We start from the raw sequence: 14,208 nt of genomic DNA on the forward strand, positions 1-14,208 counted from the left end.
CCTCTGGGGAGTGTTTTGGAGCTGTTTTTATAGAAAGCCTCTTCCCCGGGCCAAAATCTATAAGGCACGGCCTCGGGCGCTGGGCAGAGGCGCAGGAGCTGGGACCTGGTGGAAGAGGTCCCGGGAGACTCGGCCTGCCACGCCCGGGAGGGAGCCGTCACCCTACAAGAATAGCAGGGGCGAGCCATACTCACAGAGAATTTATAGCGTCTGAAACTCGGGGTTGCAGGAGATGAGAAGCACTGCGGGCCTCCCCTCCTGGAGAGGTGCCGCGTCCCTGGACCGCCTTCCTGACCACACCCGCTTAGGCTGGAGGACAGGGCAGAGCGGTTCACGGCTCAGGCGCCACGGACTCTCCTGAATAAACGCCTCTTCGCTTGCTGTCCGCCTTTAGGAAAATTTACGGAGACTTTAAATTGTTGGGTTTTTTTAAATAATTTTCACCAGTTTTGGTTGTTTGCCTGAGAAGTTGCCGATCGGGCCCCTCTTACTGGCCTTTGGTGGTGACTCTCACCTCATGCCTATTGAATATGTTGTGTTTATGTTTTTATTACTCTTAAAAAATACGTCGTTGTAATGTTGGTATCCTCTCTGACCTGCTAAGTAAAGAGAGATTTTTTTTTTCAGGTGCCTTTTCCCCCCTAAACTTCTGTTCTAATATTTCTAGCTTTACTATGTCATAATTAGAGAATTCAGCCTGTATATTAGTTTGCCAGGGCTTTCATAACAAAGTACCCCAAGCCAGGGGGCTTAAACAACAGGGATGTATTGGCTCACAGTCTGGAGGCTAGATATCCGAGATCCAGGTGTCGGCAGCTCCGTGCTCCCGCTAAAGGCTCTGGGGGAGGCCCTTTCCTTGCCTCTTGCGGCTTGTAGAGCGTCACCCTGACCTGTGACTTGACCTTTACCTGGCATTTTTCCTGTGCGTGTCTGTATCCAAGCTTCCCCTTTTATAAGGACACCATTGTCCCAACAGCAACCTACCTTATTCCCAAATAAAATTACATTCTGTGGTACTGGGTATTAGGATATCAGCATGTGAATTTGGGTAGGACACAATCCAGCTCATAATAGCCTGTAAACATTCTACTTTCTAAAATAGAGAATTTCTTTGTGACCTACTATATGATAGCTTCTTATAAATGTTTCGTGGATAGCCTAAGACAGTGATATTATTATTGTTATTATTAAATTTTGTGTTATTATTATTTTGTGTTGTTAAGGTTCTGGATTTTGGCCATTCTGTGGATGTGTAGTGGTGTCTCACTGTTGTTTTAATTTAAATTTTCCTGATAACATACGGTGTTCAGCGTCTTTCCATGTGCTTATTTGCCATATGAATATCTTCTCTGGTGAGGTGTCTTTTCAGATATTTTGCTCATTTTTTAATTAGGTTGTTTGTTTCCTTATTGTTGAGTTCTTTGCATATTTTGGATAATAATCCATTATCAGGTACATCTTTTGCAAATATTTTCTCCCCAAAACAGTGATTTTTTAAAACATTAGTGGGGGCAATGAAATTAGCGTCGAAATCACTTATGGAGCCTGAAGTATTTAGAGAGAATGCAAGTGTCCTACTCGGAACCTTCCGAAGCGGACCTTCACTGGTGCGCTGGGCACAGGCAGTTCCACAGGTGTGGAGGCAGGGGGACGATGGCGATGGGGGGACTGGGTGGGGTGGAGGAGCCCCAGGACCAGCTGCTTAGTGGAGGGTGGGGGAGGGCAGGTGTGGGGACTGAGCGCTGGCTTGAACGGCTGGCCGCACAGAGAGGTTGCTGCCCGACATGGAGAACGTGGGGGAGGAGCAGGTCTGGGAAAGCTTAGGAGGTCGGGGTCAAACACGCTGGCTTTGAGCGGCTGTAAGGCATCCAAGGGCAGGTGCCGAGCAGGCCGAGGACTGATGGATGGGTCGGGATGCAGGGAAGCTGGACTTGAGATAGAGACTGAGAGGGTGGTGAGCCTGCAGATGGCGTTTGAAGAGGTGAGCCGCGGTGAGATGACTGAGGAGACCGTGAATTGAGAGGAGAAGGGGGCCCAGAGTGCAGCCAGAGGCACCGGGTGTTGTAAGAGTGGGGAGAGGGAAGTGGGGTGCAAGGAGGTGGAGGAAGGCAGTCAGGGAAGCAGGAGAGGAGGAGACCAGCCAGAGGAATAGACGTCATCCGGGGCCTCGCGTGAACTCTGCGCAGAGGTGACCCTGAGGTCTCGTTGCACAGCAGCCCGGGAGGCTCAGTAGGCGCTGGCCACGTTGGGGAGGGTCCCTGCGGGTCCGGGAGGCTCAGTAGGCGCTGGCCGCGTTGGGAGGGTCCCTGCGGGTCCGGGACGGTCAGTAGGCGCTGGCCACGTTGGGGAGGGTCCCTGCGGGTCCGGGACGGTCAGTAGGCGCTGGCCACGTTGGGGAGGGTCCCTGCGGGTCCGGGAGGGTCAGTAGGCGCTGGCCGCGTTGGGGAGGGTCCCTGCGGGTCCGGGAGGGTCAGTAGGCGCTGGCCGCGTTGGGAGGGTCCCTGCGGGTCCGGGAGGGTCAGTAGGCGCTGGCCGCGTTGGGAGGGTCCCTGCGGGTCCGGGAGGGTCAGTAGGCGCTGGCCACGTTGGGAGGGTCCCTGCGGGTCCGGGAGGGTCAGTAGGCGCTGGCCGCGTTGGGAGGGTCCCTGCGGGTCCGGGAGGGTCAGTAGGCGCTGGCCACGTTGGGGAGGGTCCCTGCGGGTCCGGGAGGGTCAGTAGGCGCTGGCCGCGTTGGGAGGGTCCCTGCGGGTCCGGGAGGGTCAGTAGGCGCTGGCTGCGTTGGGAGGGTCCCTGCGGGTCCGGGAGGCTCAGTAGGCGCTGGCCGCGTTGGGAGGGTCCCTGCGGGTCCGGGAGGGTCAGTAGGCGCTGGCCGCGTTGGGGAGGGTCCCTGCGGGTCCGGGAGTCCAGGCATCCCCACAGGAGGGTAGTGAGTACTGGTTGGGGGATCTCACCCTTCCCTCTGCATCCCCACATGCTCGTCTGTGTCTCTGTGTGTGTGTGTGGCCTTGTCTCCTCATAAGGACATGGGTCATATTGGTTTAAGGCCACCCTAATGACCTCATTTAATTCAATCACCCCTTTAAAGACTGTACATCCAGTACGGTCACATCTGAGGTCAGGGGTCAGGACTGCAGCCTGTGAGTTTGGGGAGATACAGTTCTGCCCACACCAGGGACCAAGGCGCGGTGAGCCCGGGGTGCTGAGGCCCTGGCACGTGGGCCCCGAGCTCTGGCCTTGGGAGGACGGGGTGCAGGAGGGTGGCCGGACCCCTGCCTCGCCCTGGCACCGTGGCCATCCTTATCCCCCGCCCGCTCCTCCCCCAGGCTCAGTGGTCGGCCAGAGACTCTCGGACCATCCCGACGTGCGGAAAATCGCGTTCACGGGCTCCACCGAGGTGGGAAAGCATATCATGAAAAGGTAGGCGGTTGGAGTGAGCGGAGGGGCCAGCGCTGTGGGCCCGACGGCCTCTGGTCCCGCGTGTGAAGTGGACGGTGCAGTGCGTGAGCCCGAGCCCGCAGCTGTCACGGGAAGGGGCCACTGCAGACCCTGGTTGCATGGGTCTGACGAGCCCTCGGTCGGGCCGGTGCAGCAGGGTGGGACCAGCAAGCGGCAGGGGCTTGACTGCGATCCAGGGCCACGATTGAGACGAGCTGTGAGCGCGAGGGACACGGATCTCGGGAACTTAGCACAGAGTAGAGCATCGCGACAATTTCTATGTAGGTTACCAGTGGAAATGATATTATTATTGATGGGGTTAAATACAATAGAGTTAATGTCACCGATTTCTTTTGAGCTTGCTTTTAATGTGCCCACTAGACAAAAATTACCATGTCCTGCGGCTGGTATGGGAGGCGTTCGCCCTCTCCTGCTGACCAGCGCTGGCCGAGGGCCCACTCCCGGCTTAGTGCTTGGACTTCAGCCTCAAACCCACTGGGTCGTGTCGCTGATTTATGACACGACGTGGGCCGAGCTCTGACCCTTCCAGGCCTGTTTCCCCCAGTCCTGGGAAGGAAGTTTGCACGTCGGTGGCTCTGGTCCGTGCTGCTGACGAGCTTAGAGAGGTCGATGGGGCCGGACCCCAGGGCAGCAGCTGCAGCTCTGGCTGCCCCAAGCCTCACAGGGTACCTGACCCCCCACCCCTGCCAGTGCAGCTGAATTTCTGGGGTGAGGTCTGGGCAGCCATCTGCACTTTGAGTGACAGGTGCAAAGGGAGAGGAGCTGGGGGTTGCTTAGCCGTCTGACCTGCAGCGTCTCCAAGCCCTTCCTCTGAGGACACCTGAGCGCCCTGACTGCTGTGCTCCGAGGGTCACGCGTGGGACCTCTCAGGACGGTCCATCTGTGGCGGGGCAGCTCCGTGGGGATTAAAGCTGCAGCCCTGCCCCCGCCCTGGCTCCCACAGGCCTCTCTGTAGCCCTCAGCCCTGAGGTGGGGGCCACGTCCCCCTTCGTGAGCGGGCACCACACGGGGGCCCATCCGAGTGGCTCTCCGTGGCCTCCTCTTGGGGTCAGGCCTGGAGACAGGGAGGCCGCGCTGGAGGCTCGTCTGCGAGGGGAGAGGTGCAGGGGCGCCCGTGGGAGCAAGGCCTGGGGCAGGGCTGGGCTGGGCTGCTGGGTTAGGAAGGCGGCAGGGAGCCAGGGGAAGCGGGGGGACAAGGGGAGGGTGACGGGAGAAGGCGCGGCCTGGGTCACATGGGGGTCCCCCCAGCCCGGACCCTCCGCCGTCCTTTTGAGCCCTCGTCCCCCACCGCGCGCTCCCCCCGCACCCCATGTCCCGGGCTCCGGGGACCCAGCTAGCCAACTCTCTGTTTCCTTCAGCTGTGCCCTGAGCAACGTGAAGAAGGTCTCCCTGGAGCTGGGCGGGAAGTCTCCCCTCATCATCTTCGCTGACTGCGACCTCAGCAAGGCCGTGCAGATGGTGAGGGCCATGGAGGGCCGGGGGCGGGGCTCAGGGTCCCCGGGCGGACGCACAGTCAGCCTGGACCACAGAGAAGGAAGGAAGAGTTCCTGGGGACAAGGAGTGGCACGTAGCTGCGGAACAGACCCCCCGGGAAGTTTCACAACTGCAGGGTTAACTGCCGTTGGCTTCAGAGATGGGGAGACGGGAGCCAGTGTTCCGTCTGTTCTGAGATCGGCACGGCCGGGTTTCCTGTCCCGCAGCGAAGCGAGCAGAAGCGCCGGCACTTGGGCGGGACCCCACCGGCACCGGCCTCCCCGGCTGCGGCTCGCCCGCACTGGTCCGGCGCCGCCACGGACTCGCCGGGCAGCGCCGGGCCGGTCACGCAGCCTTTCCGGGCCTTGCGCTCTCCCCGGGATGGTGGGGAGGGTGGGAGTACGGGATTCAGCTGTCAGGCCTGGAGGCCGTGGTCCACGTGGCAGGCGCTGTGGGTCAGCTGTCCTGACGGCGTCACTGTCGTCGCCACACCTCTGCACACCAGCGGGAGCCGGCGGTCAGGCCACGCTCAGCAGGGGCCCAGACACCCCCCACCCCTCCCAGGTGCTGCTGTGACCCGGAGGAGGATGCGAGCCCGGCGCCGCCTGGAGGGGCTCCAGCCTCATTAGAGGGTAGACTGAGGGAGACTGTCGGCCCAGGGTCTTGGCGGCCAAGCAGAGGCCGATGCTGCCAGGCCGGAGGCCTGTCTGTGTCTCTGGGCAGTGCAGTCCCAGCTTCTTCCAGGAGCGCTGAGCCTGACTGGCTCTCCCTCCCTCCGTCCCCGCACCCCCGGCTCCCCAGGTCCAAAGAACAGGCTCCCTGGGGCCTCTGAGGATGTTTTTGCGGGACTCGGGCCTGGGCGGGCACCATCCCTCCCGAGAGGCCCACCCCTGCCGCCTGCTGTAGGGCGCAGACCCCGTCTCCAGGCTCAGCTCCAAGGGTGCACTCCTGAGCCCCGTCATGCCCGCGAGCCCACCCAGGCTGCGGGGTGTCCAGGCTCCCCCACTGCACGCCCTCTCGTGCTCCCCTCGCTGGCCTGGTCCCCCAGCGGCCTCACTTCCCGCTTGTTCCCCTGTGGCCTCTCCTCTCTGGGGATGGTGCCCAGTGCCGGTGAGCTTGGACGGCCGCCGGAGGTCAGGACACCTGCCTTCTTCCCCTTCCCGATCAGGGGGCGCCTGGGTCCGGTGGGGGCTGGGGGCTGGCGCCCGGGGGTCGTAACCCAGCCCTGTCCCCTCTTCTGCGAAGGGAATGAGCTCTGTCTTCTTCAACAAAGGCGAGAACTGCATTGCCGCCGGCCGGCTCTTTGTAGAGGACTCAATTCACGACCAGTTTGTGCAGAGGGTGGTAAGTTGTGCCGCAGGGCCTGGGCACTGCCCACTCACCGGGTACAGGGCCTTGGCGGGCACAGCCAGGGCCGGGCCAGGCGCCAGCCGCCTGGTCGGGGGCGCTGTGACAAGTCTTCCCCGGTTTTTATTACTTCGGCAAGAAACGGCAACCCCGCAGCTCCCCTGACGTGAGCAGCGGGGCCCGTGTTCGGGCGGGGCCCTCCCGGTGCCGCCCGGGCGGGCAGACGTGGGGCTGGGCCGGGGGGCGTCCAGGTGCAGCCCCTGCACCCCGCTCTGTGTGCCCACCTCGTCACGGGGCGTCACGGTCCCCTCCCCCCACCCCGTGGCCCGCAGCTCCTCCGTCTGGGAGGTCGGGCGCAGGACCGCGCTGTGCTGCCCCCGCGCCCCCCCCACCTCCCACCTCTCTGCACACCTGCGTCAGTCCAGCCCCCGGCACCAGGCCCGGGTCTCCTTGGCCAGAGGGTGCGCTGGGGGCTTCGGCCTGGAAGGCAGGTTTGGAACCAGAACATGGTGCCAGGAGTCAGAGTCCTGCGTGCGGACTTTCTTCGGGGGCCGGCGCTTGGTCGCTGAAGAAGAGGCACGCGTGGGAGGCGGGTCAGGCGGCGACTGGTGAGAAACCACGGCGCCGGGCGACCCTGACGGGGGCCTTTGCAGGTGGAGGAGGTGGGGAAGATGAAGATAGGCAACCCCCTCAACCGGGACACCAGCCACGGGCCACAGAACCACCAGGCCCACGTCCGGAAGCTGGTGGAGTATTGCCAGCGCGGCGTGAAGGAAGGGGCCACGCTGGTCTGCGGTGGGAGCCAAGTCCCCCGGCCAGGTCGGTCGGCCCTCCCGGCCGCGTGGGCGAGCCAAGGCAGCGGGCGGCGTGGCCTCCGGGGCGGGCGGCGCACGGCCGGGCTCCCAGGCTCCAGCCCCCCATCCGGGACCTCGGGCCTGGGGGGCGCCTTGGCTGTTTGGACACCTGCCAGCCCAGGTCAGGTGTGGGGCTGCTCAGATGAGGCCCTGGAGCCGGCGGGACCTCTGCTGGAGTGGCCCTGGTTGCCCAAGCGTCTCTGCGTCCTTGAAACTCTTTCCTCCCGTGGATCCGTGGTGCTGGATTTCATGGTTTTCCTGTCTTTGGCCATCACCCCTCCAAGGCCACTCTTGGCCGGAAACGCCCTCTCCACCGGTCCCTTAAATGTAGGGAAAGCCCCAGGTCTGTCCTGAGCTTGGACGCTTTCCCTGCAGCGGCTCAGACCCGCCCAGGACTTGTCTCCTCGCCCAGACTCCTGACCCCTGGACCTCTCCGCTTGCACGTCACCCAGGCCCCTCAGTCTCAGTGGTGCCAAGTCCACCTCGTCACAGCACCCCCAGCCCCGACCTGACCCCAGACACACACCTGCCCCTCTAGAATCTTCGGTCCAATCCAGTCACCGAGCCCACGAAGCCGGAGCAGGGGGCTCGGACGACCTGGGCTGCTTCCCCTCGGACCACCTGCTCCCCCTGTCAGGCACACGTCTGTTTCCTACACCCTCACCGTCCAACCCTCGGTGCCGGCACCGAGCCTCACGCCGGCCTGTCCGCCCGATGGCACGAGGGAGGGAAGGAGGCGACGGATTCCAGGCTCCTCTCTTTCTTGACCCCGGCTCTTAATTAACTGCCCGATTCTCTCAAACCCGGAGATCTTTCCTGCCACCATCGTGGCAACTCTCCCCTGAGTCTGGACCGGCACCGGGGTCCTGGGGGCCTCCTGAGCTCCCAGTCGTGCATTTACGCGGCTGCCGCGGCTGGCTGTGTGTCCCCCGTGCCGAAACCTCCCACGGGGAGCACCTCCACAGAGGCAGGCTCGCTCCAGCGTGTCTCACCGCCTGTGTCTAACCTGCGGCCCTTAACTCTCCCTCCAAATACGCCGGGCGGCTTCCTGCCCGGTGTGGTACCTGCTCCTCTGCGTAGCAGACGCCTCCTGAGCGTGCCCACCTGGTGACCTCATCACTCAGCTGACCTCGGGCTCAGGCCGTGCGTCGCTGCCAGCACGACCGAGGGCGCGAATGCAGGCGGCAGGGGATGAAGAGAAAGGTTAAGAGGAAAGCGTGAGGACGGGGCCATTGCAAACAAGTGTCAATTTTACTGTGTATATGCACAGCTTTTATAATATGCAGAGACAGGAAGTTCGGGGAGTTAAGGCACACTGGGTTCTGTTTAAGATTAGGTTAGTTTCTTCCTTTGGGGATCAGTCTCTCCTTCATCCTGCTGACTTCTTGATAACAATATTTTTAACTTCTCTGTTTGTACCCAAAGTTTCTGTTATGACTGGGCATATTGTTCTTGAGCTTGTGATAAACATTAGCAAAAAAGGGGGCTTCCATCCGTCCAGAAGGGGCTTCACCTGCACTCGTCATGCACTGATCACCTCGGGGAAAACGTGGCTGGAGAAGTCCCCAGAGCGAAGGCTCAGCCTTCTCGAGGCACGCACGAATGCCTGCGTCTATTTTGGGAGCCTGTGCTCAGTTGGCCGTGCCCCTCCAGGCCGAATACCCTTAACGGGCATGGCGCGCTCCGCAGCCGTGGTGCTCCCACAGGTCTCGGGCGTCCCGGGGCACCTCCCACCTGCACAGAGCTTTTGCAGCCACTGTGCCGCCGCTGTCTGCTTGCCCGCTTCCCTGCCCCCACGAACCTGGGCTTCCACGAAGCCAGGGTCTGGGGCTGACGTGACGTGAAGGCACCTTTGCGGAGCAGCTCGGGCTGCAGCACCCAGGAGCCGTGGGGGCCGCTCCCCACCACCCCCTGGCCTGATGGGCAAGAGCAGGGGGCAGAGTTCCTGGGACCCCATGGGGGGCAGTGCTGTGAATACAGGCTCCTCCCGGTGGCCCAGCCAACCGGAGGCCAGAGGATGAGGGAGCCCGGGCGTGCGGCCCTCCTTCCCGGGGCCCGGCGCGCAGGGGGTCGGGGGTGTGGGCAGAGGCCGGCCACCCCGGAGCACCGGGACCTGGGGGCGCATTTCCTTTGCAGACAGGGTGAATACAGGTCACACCCCAGGGGTCAACATGTGTTCATACATGACTCATGTTTTAGAAATTGTAATGACTCTTAAAATGTAATTTATAAATTTTATAAAAATATGGAGTATTTTATTAAAGATAAATTTTTTTTTGTTCTTCTAGACACTAGAGGTAGAAAATTTCAAGTCTCTTGGTTTTCCCTGAATCAGGCCAAACTAAACCTTAGTCCAGCAGGTCTCAGGGCCCGCAGCTCTATGTCCAGAGGAGAAGTAGTCAGAGAATGCCTTTCTGCTGCCAGAAATGGTTTTGTGGGGCCGCCAGGGCCTGTGGGGCGGCAGTCGGGATGGGAGAAGGTGTGTCTGGCCGAGAGCACCGGCTCCTACCCCCGGGCAGGCAGCGCCCACCCCGCAGGGTCAGGAAGGATGGAGAGGCTGTCCTGGGAGGGCCCGTCCGCCAGGACCACTGTCCAAGCTCCCCTCCACGGGGCCGATGGAGGGCCTTCCGGAGGCTGTACTAGCCGCAGGATCCAGATGTGCTTTCAGACTACAGGTCACTAGAAAAACCCAGGTTTTGTCCGGCTGCGAGCTGCAGCCCTGGCGGTGGACAGAGCAGCTCCCAGCATCACCTCACTTCCTTACAGCACTTAGTTGAGAGGCTGTGAGGGTCAGGACTCGTGCTCCTGGGGTAGGAATGCCACCCACAGTGTCACGAACGCCTCTGTCTCTGCCTCAGGTTTCTTCTTCGAGCCGACTGTGTTCACGGACGTGGAGGACCACATGTTCATAGCTCAGGAGGAGTCCTTCGGCCCCGTCATGATCATCTCTCGGTTCGCCAATGGGTAGGGAGCCCGCCTACGGGTCACCACAGCCTGATTCTTGCCCTTGTTACTGGGGTCTTCGCATGAGCTGCGGGGCCGGGAGGGGAGCTCAGACGGGTGGGGCTGTGGACACAGCCCGGCCCCCGCGGACTCCTCGCAGCCGCGGGGGTGGAGACCCCAGGGGACCGCAGGGTGGCTGGGCCCCCCGGGAGTGTCCTCCGCATCTGTCGGGGCGTCTCCACGGTGTGCTGGGTTCAGCCCTGAGCACCCACGGCTGCGTCATGAGCCAGCCAAACCTCTGTGGCTGGAATAGCAAACATTGTTTATTTCGCTTGTGAATCTGCAGTTTGGTCGATGGGGCTGACCGGTGTGTGCCCTGTGCCGTATCGGGCTCCCCTCTGGGGCGGGGGACGCAGCTCTCTCTGGGTCCCACGTCCAGGGCTAGACCCTTGCCTTCCTCACGGAGGCCCTCCTGGCTTTTCCCTGCAGTGATGTGGATGCGGTGCTGTCTCGGGCCAACGCCACAGAGTTTGGCCTGGCCTCTGGCGTCTTCACCAGGGACGTCAGCAAGGCCCTGTACGCCAGCGACAAGCTAGAGGCGGGCACCGTGTTCATCAACACGTACAACAAGACCGACGTGGCTGCTCCCTTCGGAGGGTTCAAGCAGTCGGGATTTGGCAAAGACCTGGGTAACCTTATCGTGCCCGCTTTCATTTATTCATTCAACAAACATCGGTTAGCCCACTCAGTCCCAGGGGCCAGGGGTGGAGCTGACGAGACGGCTGCTCACTTCTTGCTGGGAGAGGGTCGGTGATAAATGGGGCTGGAAGCCGGATCCTGCCCGAGGCCGGCCAGACAGAGCGATCTGAACGGGAGGCTGGAGGGTGGCTTTAGCTGGGGGCCAGGTGAGCCTCCCTGAGGAGGTGTCCTCTGGGCTGAGACCTGAGTGGCTAGAGGAGCTGCCTTGAAGGCCCAGGTTCGTGCATTCCTGCCAGAGGGGACGGCGGGTCCTGAGGGAACCAGCTTTGGTCTTGGAGCTGCAGAGAGAGGCCGAGTGCTGGAGTGGGCCCAGGGGCGGGGAGGCGGCCAGGAAGGCAGGTAACGGCCGGATTGTGGGGCCTGGGACCACTGTCAGGGCTCAGGCTTCAGAGAGGGGAACCCGTGGGGGCCGAGCGTGCCCGATGTGGTGACGTGAGTCCCAGTGTAGAGACGGTGTCACCGGGCCTGCCTGCCCAGGGAAGAGGACTTCCGCCCGGCACCCCTCTTTCCCTGGCTGCTCTGTAATGTAGGGTGGGTCCCACTCCCCGCCTCCTGCCACTGTGGAAGCCAGAAGCTGGGCGTTAGGTCCGGTCGGGGATCAACTCTGATGTCAAGCTTGCAGCGGGGCAGGGGGGGGTGCGAAGGTGCAGGAGAGGAGAATGCCCTTGTCAGCTACGGGGCCACCGGGGTCATGAGATGACGGGGATCTGGGAGATGACTCCGGGGGTGGGGGGTCATGAGACCCCAGCGCTGCGGGGACCGTGACGTTGCCCCCGGGCTCGCCGTGTCTTGCAGGAGAGGCGGCTCTGAATGAGTACCTGCGGGTCAAGACAGTTACCTTCGAGTACTGAGGAGGGCCTCAGGGTGTGTCCCCGGCTGTGGGCTCGCCCCGCGCAGGGCACAGGCCCTCCCCGAACGTGCTGGAAGCCTCCTGCCTGCACCCCTGTCCCCACCTGGGACCCCCATCCTGTCCCGTCGGCTCGGGCAGAAAGTGGCCCCGTGCGAATAAAGGTTCTGGCTGGCGCCCTGCGTCCGGGCCCGTCTGTGTGCCCAGACCCTCCGCGCGAGTCCTGCTCTCGGGCCAGCTGGCCGGGCTCGGGAGAGCCAGGCGCCCTCCTGGGCAGGGTGTCGGCTCCCGCCTCAGAAACCGGGAGCTGAGATGAAATTAGGACGCACGTCTGTTGGGGTGACCCCGGGAGACGCCAGGGAGGAAGCAGGCTGGGCCGCAGACGCCTCCCCAGCAAGTGGCCGCCCCCCCCCTCCCCCTGCCGAGCAGAGCCGTCCAGGGCCCCGCGGGGGCGGCCGGCTCCGCTCGGGCCCCAGGCTGCTGGCCCCGGTGGGTGTGCTCGCCCTTCGCCCTGCCTGTGTCTTCTGGGTCTCCCGGGCCCAGGGGCCTCCGCGCTTCTCCCCGCCCCTCCCCTCCCCTCCTCCCCCCCTCTCCTCCCCTCCCCTCCCCCCTCTCCCCTCCCCCCCTCTCCTCCCCTCCCCTCCCCTCCCCCCTCCTCCCCTCCCCCCCCTCCCCTCCCCCCTCCTCCCCTCCCCCCCTCCCCTCCTCCCCGCTCCTCCCCTCCCCTCCCCCCCGCCCCCGTTACCCCCGCCCCGCCCCTACCTCTCCGTCCGCCCCGCCCACAGCGCCCCGCCCTCCCTGGGGAGTGACAGGAAGAGCCCCGAGGCGGGGGTTCCTTGTGCTTCACTAGACACTACCCCGCACAGCCCCTCCCTGCCCCCGCCCACGGCTTCCCCCGTTTGTAAACCAGGGGGCCGAGTGGACGTCGTTGTCCTCAGATCCCAGGAGCGAGGGCCTCGGACACCCCTGCCTGCAGGACAGCCCACCAACGCAGAGCCGGCAGGGGTCCCAGACTCGCTCCGCCCTGGGGCGGCCTCTCTCCCTGTGTCCTCTCCGCGTGAGGCGGCCCTTCTCCCCAGACCTTCGGAGGGGTCAGGACGAACCAGCAACCCCGCCTGGAGGGGCGACGCAGCCCCGGAGCCAGACCCCGCCCCACGCCCACCTGCCTGCCCAAGGCAGGGCCAGCCCCCGACCAGGTGCCGGGTCTCCAGTCCCATTGCCCACAGAGGGGAGAAATGTGTTTCGTCTCTGGACTGTGTCCCCTGCCTGGGGCCGCTCGTGAGGACCCCCGGTGGAGGGGACAGGACCTGCCTTCTTATCTCCTGACGGGGCCAGGGCATCCACAGCAGAGTCGGGGCTCTGCAGCCCGCTTGGCCCTCCGCTGCTGCTCTCCTGCCCCACCCCCGCCAGCTGAGAGCCTGCAGGGTCCCCAGGGCCCGGCCTGGCATCCCTGAAAACAGCCCCGCAGGCAGAAGAGCAGGCAGGGCCTGCAGCACAGCCCGGCCTCGCCCAGGTCGAGCTAGGAAACACCTTCCTCCCCGTGGCCCGGGGCTTGGCTGGCCGGGCGACTAAGCTGCACTTGAGAATCCTGGTTCAGGTGTGAGGCGGCGCCTGGCTTTGTCCTGCATCCTGTCTCCGGAAGGGATTCAAGGATCCTCCAGAAGCCACGGGCAAGCATATGAGCAAAGCACCCAGTGCTCCGGCCTGGCTCTGTCTCTCCAGTGAGGCTCCTTCACTTCCACACGGAACAGGTCCCTTCTGGTCGCCAGATGTCGGGGGGCCGGTCCCCACGCCAAGCAGTTCTCTGTGACACCAGCTGAGTGTCCTGCAATCTAACCAAATTCTGACACTGCCGCCCGGAGCTAGTGTCAGACCCGCAGGTTGAGGGCTCAGCGCCGCAAGACCGCCCCCCGGGAGCCAGTCCCAACCAGGGTGCCCAGGGTCCCTGCAACTTCTGTCTGACGTGGCTGCAAAGCAGAGGCTCCCAGGACCCCCTCCTTGGGTTCAATCCATTCGCTAGGGCAGCTCACGGAACTCAGGGAAACACTTACGTACACCTGTCAGTTTATTAAAGGATGTGATAAAGGAACCATGAACAGCCAGAGCGCGTAGGGCGAGGCCTGGGAGGGTCTGAGCACAGGAGCTTCTGTCCCATGCACTTGGGGTGCCACCCTCCCGGTGTGGATGTGCTCAGCCCCTGGACCCTGTCCTGTTGGGGTTTCTTGAGCCTTCTTCATGTACGTGTGATCCATCATTAACTCCATTCGTGGCCCCCCTCCCCTCTCTGGAGGATATGGTGGGGGGCAGGAGAAGAGCTGAGAATCGGAAGCTTCTCATCCTGGCCTCGTCTTTCTGGTGACCAACCCCACCAGAAGCCCCCGAGAGTCGCCTCAATAAACAAAAAGATGCTCCCGGTGTTCTTACCATTTAGGAAATTACAAGGGTTCAGGGGCTCTGTGCCAGGAGTTGGGGTGGAGAAAACATGTACTTTCTAGTATCTCACAGTAAGGAGCATAAGACATGAGTTAT

The 14,208-nt window shown here is 62.9% G+C and overlaps 1 protein-coding gene across 4 annotated transcripts in view; it reads left to right on the plus strand.

The window, feature by feature from the left end:
• The window catches only part of ALDH1L1 (aldehyde dehydrogenase 1 family member L1), a 97,769-nt gene extending 85,688 nt beyond the window's left edge, over nucleotides 1–12,081 (plus strand). For 2 of the 4 annotated variants that reach the window (XM_067043239.1, XM_059078138.2), the window contains exons 17-23: nucleotides 3,324–3,417; nucleotides 4,815–4,914; nucleotides 6,175–6,273; nucleotides 6,930–7,095; nucleotides 9,989–10,094; nucleotides 10,563–10,762; nucleotides 11,628–12,081. In XM_067043239.1, the coding sequence (XP_066899340.1) occupies nucleotides 3,324–3,417; nucleotides 4,815–4,914; nucleotides 6,175–6,273; nucleotides 6,930–7,095; nucleotides 9,989–10,094; nucleotides 10,563–10,762; nucleotides 11,628–11,683 (821 nt within the window). In that variant the 3' untranslated portion in view covers nucleotides 11,684–12,081. The remainder of the gene's footprint in view (nucleotides 1–3,323; nucleotides 3,418–4,814; nucleotides 4,915–6,174; nucleotides 6,274–6,929; nucleotides 7,096–9,988; nucleotides 10,095–10,562; nucleotides 10,763–11,627) is intronic. The other 2 variants (XR_010842404.1, XR_010842405.1) reach the window with 1 other exon arrangement.
• The last annotated feature ends 2,127 nt before the right edge of the window (nucleotides 12,082–14,208 follow it).

The sequence above is a fragment of the Kogia breviceps genome, chromosome 10 (assembly GCF_026419965.1).
Source record: "Kogia breviceps isolate mKogBre1 chromosome 10, mKogBre1 haplotype 1, whole genome shotgun sequence".
Classification (NCBI taxonomy): domain Eukaryota; kingdom Metazoa; phylum Chordata; class Mammalia; order Artiodactyla; family Physeteridae; genus Kogia; species Kogia breviceps.